This window comes from Athene cunicularia, assembly GCF_003259725.1.
Source record: "Athene cunicularia isolate RWA chromosome 2 unlocalized genomic scaffold, athCun1 chr2_part1, whole genome shotgun sequence".
Classification (NCBI taxonomy): Eukaryota; Metazoa; Chordata; class Aves; order Strigiformes; family Strigidae; genus Athene; species Athene cunicularia.
Window position 1 is genome coordinate 59,497,986 of NW_020799095.1, and position 3,124 is coordinate 59,501,109.

Sequence of the window (3,124 nt, forward strand, 5' to 3'; positions counted from 1 at the left end):
ACCGGGCAGGGCGGGGGGGTGATGGTGGAGTTAAAAGCCCTTGGTTGGCTATAACGCGGGGCCAGGCGGCTGGGGTGCCAGGGGCTAAACCTCTCGGCTGGGTAAAGGCTTTAACGGTTCTCCTGCATCTTTTCAAATATAATTATGTGGGTCTGGATGGGCTGCAGTAGTCCATAGAAAATTACTTGTAATAAAAATGTGGATTTGATACACAGCTTTGTCTAGCTGTAGATGAATTCCTAAAACAGTTTTTAGCTTCACTTCTTTAGTTTCCTTCTCCCTTGTTCTCTATTTTAAGAAATGTTGAAAACAAGCTTGGATTGACTATTTTCTGATACTGTAATTCAAGTCACATAAATATTTCATTGGTTTGTTGATGTGACATTTTTTTGTTATTGAGCACTCCACTTCTTTCTAGCTGTGAGCTCTAAATGCATTTTTAATTCACAACACTTTCCATCTTAGAGTTCACTTAATTTTACAGAGCCTATGCAATTATAGGATGGCTTAATGCTGTAAACACTGATAGTTTACCTTCATTCACCGGGATTGCTCACATGTGGTATGTATGTATGTTAAATGAGCATTGCAGGAACTTGCACTGTAAATATTTGGAGTTTAAAATATTAGTTGTTCCTTCATTGTTCTAGTAATTATATTTTGGTAAGGAACTCTAGAAAGCAGGTGAAATCCTAAATTGAATTTTTTTTTTCTCTTAACCCCTAAGCATATATTGGAATTATATTTGCAATAGCAACAGTTTGTGGTTTTTTTTGGCAGACACATTATTCAACTCAGATGTACTTCAAGAAACCATTCCTTAGCTATAGCTTCTAATTTCCAGTCTGCAGGTGAATGGTCCCACAAGTAGGAGAACATAAAACTGTGCATGAGCAGGGTGGCTTCTGTCTTATCGGCCCACTGGTGGTAAACCAGTCAGTAAGTTCTGGTAACAAGGCTGATTTCTTCCAACTGGGTAACCTCACTGCAATGCGGAATCTGTGATAACAGGGCATGTTATTACAGATTGTGATGTGAAAGAGGAAAGGATCCTGATTTTCTTTTGAGACATGGAAGGTCAAACTACCTTGCCCCTTTATAGAGCATTTTTGAATAAATGCTTGGGTGCTGACAGAAAAAGCCACTTTCTACCCATTTTGTAACAGGGCAAAAACATCAGTTTGAAATAGCCTGCTAATATTCTCTTGCTGTCTTCCTTGCTGCCTTGCCCTCCCCATCTACCCCTTTACCTGCCCTGCTGCAGGAGCCCAAGCACTTCGATGCCTTCCAGGAATGGCCTGACGGCTACGTGCGGTTCATCTACTCCAGCGAGGAGAAGAACGCGCAGAGACACCTCAGCGGCTGGGCCATGCGCAACACCAATAACCACAACTGTCAGATCCTCAAGAAGTCCTGCCTGGGGGTGGTGGTGTGTGCCAGGAGCTGCGCTCTGCCTGGTGGAGGCCGGCTGCAGCTTCGCCCCGCCATATGCGACAAGGCTCGGCAGAAGCAACAAAGTGAGAGGCGCCCAAAGAGAGTTGGGATGTCCGAGGGACACCACTTCTCTCGGCTGGGCTTGATTTCTAAACTGGCGTCACCGTTACTTGCATGTAGACTAAGGCATAATTGCAAAGACTGTGATACCTTTCTTTCCAAATTTCATCAATATTCTTCTTTAAATACTTCAGGGGAAATGGATCCAAAATCTTTTAATTTATTAGCATTTATATCAAGTATGCAGGTCTAGTTCATACCATTCCTTGAACATCATATTTTAATCTGAATTTCAGTGAAGGCTGATCATATTGCTCTTGAGCTCTGTTTACTCTTAGAAAACATCCTTGCCTTTAACCAGTGTCATCAGTAGTTTCTTTATCTCTATTCACAGAGAAAACCTGCCCAAACTGTAACTCAGCCCTTGAATTGATTCCTTGCCGAGGTCACAGTGGCTATCCAGTCACTAACTTCTGGAGGCTTGATGGCAAAGCAATATTTTTCCAGGTAAAAGGCACACATACATATGTGCACACACATATATAAATTATATCATCTATATAGATATTTCTCCCTCACTTTTTTTTTTTCCCCTCTTTTGTGTAACACTGAGACTGGTGGAGTTCTGGTACATGACTGAATTCCTCTGTAGTACAAATAAAACAATAACATTTGGATGTCTTTTTAAAAGCAGTACTTAAGAGTTAACTATATTCACATTTACATATAACATAATTATTGATGTTTAAAATTCTCCTGTCTACAATACATGAATATGAATAGAAATGTTGTCCCACGCCCTGAATCTGACCAAGGATTTGATATTTATTTCCTAATAAAATAAATAAATGAGGGAAGAAAAGCCTGACTTTGCATAAGTTGAAATATGAAAATTCTACTTCATGCAAAAATAACCTTTCAATTTTAAGAAGATTTAAAAACTTGCCAGAAAAAAAGGGAAATTTAGAAAGCTAAAGTTTGAAATTTCATGTTGATTTGTTCTTTTTTTTTAGCAATGTTAGGACAAAAACTTCACAAAAATCTTCTGTTCTATGAGATTGCATTCTCTGATGGATGATTTTATTTTTTTCCTCTGACCCACAATGCAGTGAATTCTGTTCTCCAGTCAGTAAAGGGAAGCAAAGTGCCTACATTCCCAAATTCTCACCTGTATTATTATTATTATCATATTCTGTTACAGACATGCAAAACCTGAAGAATTTTAAAAATCAAAAAAGTTGATAAATCTCTTAGAAGTTAATTTCTATTTGAGAAAAGAAAGCAATTTTAAGTTTCCCACTTTGTATTAGGGACGCCATGCAGGTCCATTCAGGGGAATGTAACTGGTAAGGACATGTAGAATATACTGTTTCATCATATTAAATATCGCTTTGGATACATATATCCACATCCACTGAGTTTCAATAGCTGAGCATTTTTGGATGGCTTTTCAGGTTATACTTTTCAGTCCTTTTCAGGAAGGTGTTTGTTGTTTTTAGAGTAGAGCATATTTTTCATCCGGGGGTGTGAAACCTCTTTAAAGCTTATTTATACTGTTTTAGCAGTGGCTGTTATAAAGCGGAACTGAGATCCTGGGCTGAAAAAAAAACAGTTCCCCCCCCCCCCCCCC

The 3,124-nt window shown here is 39.0% G+C and overlaps 1 protein-coding gene across 1 annotated transcript in view; it reads left to right on the plus strand.

Moving 5' to 3' along the window:
• Positions 1-855: 855 nt before the first annotated feature.
• GCM2 (glial cells missing homolog 2) overlaps positions 856-3,124 on the plus strand; it is a 3,852-nt gene continuing 1,583 nt past the window's right edge. The window contains exons 1-3 of the mRNA XM_026841370.1: positions 856-939; positions 1,265-1,517; positions 1,889-2,001. Of these exons, the coding sequence (XP_026697171.1) occupies positions 856-939; positions 1,265-1,517; positions 1,889-2,001 (450 nt within the window). The remainder of the gene's footprint in view (positions 940-1,264; positions 1,518-1,888; positions 2,002-3,124) is intronic.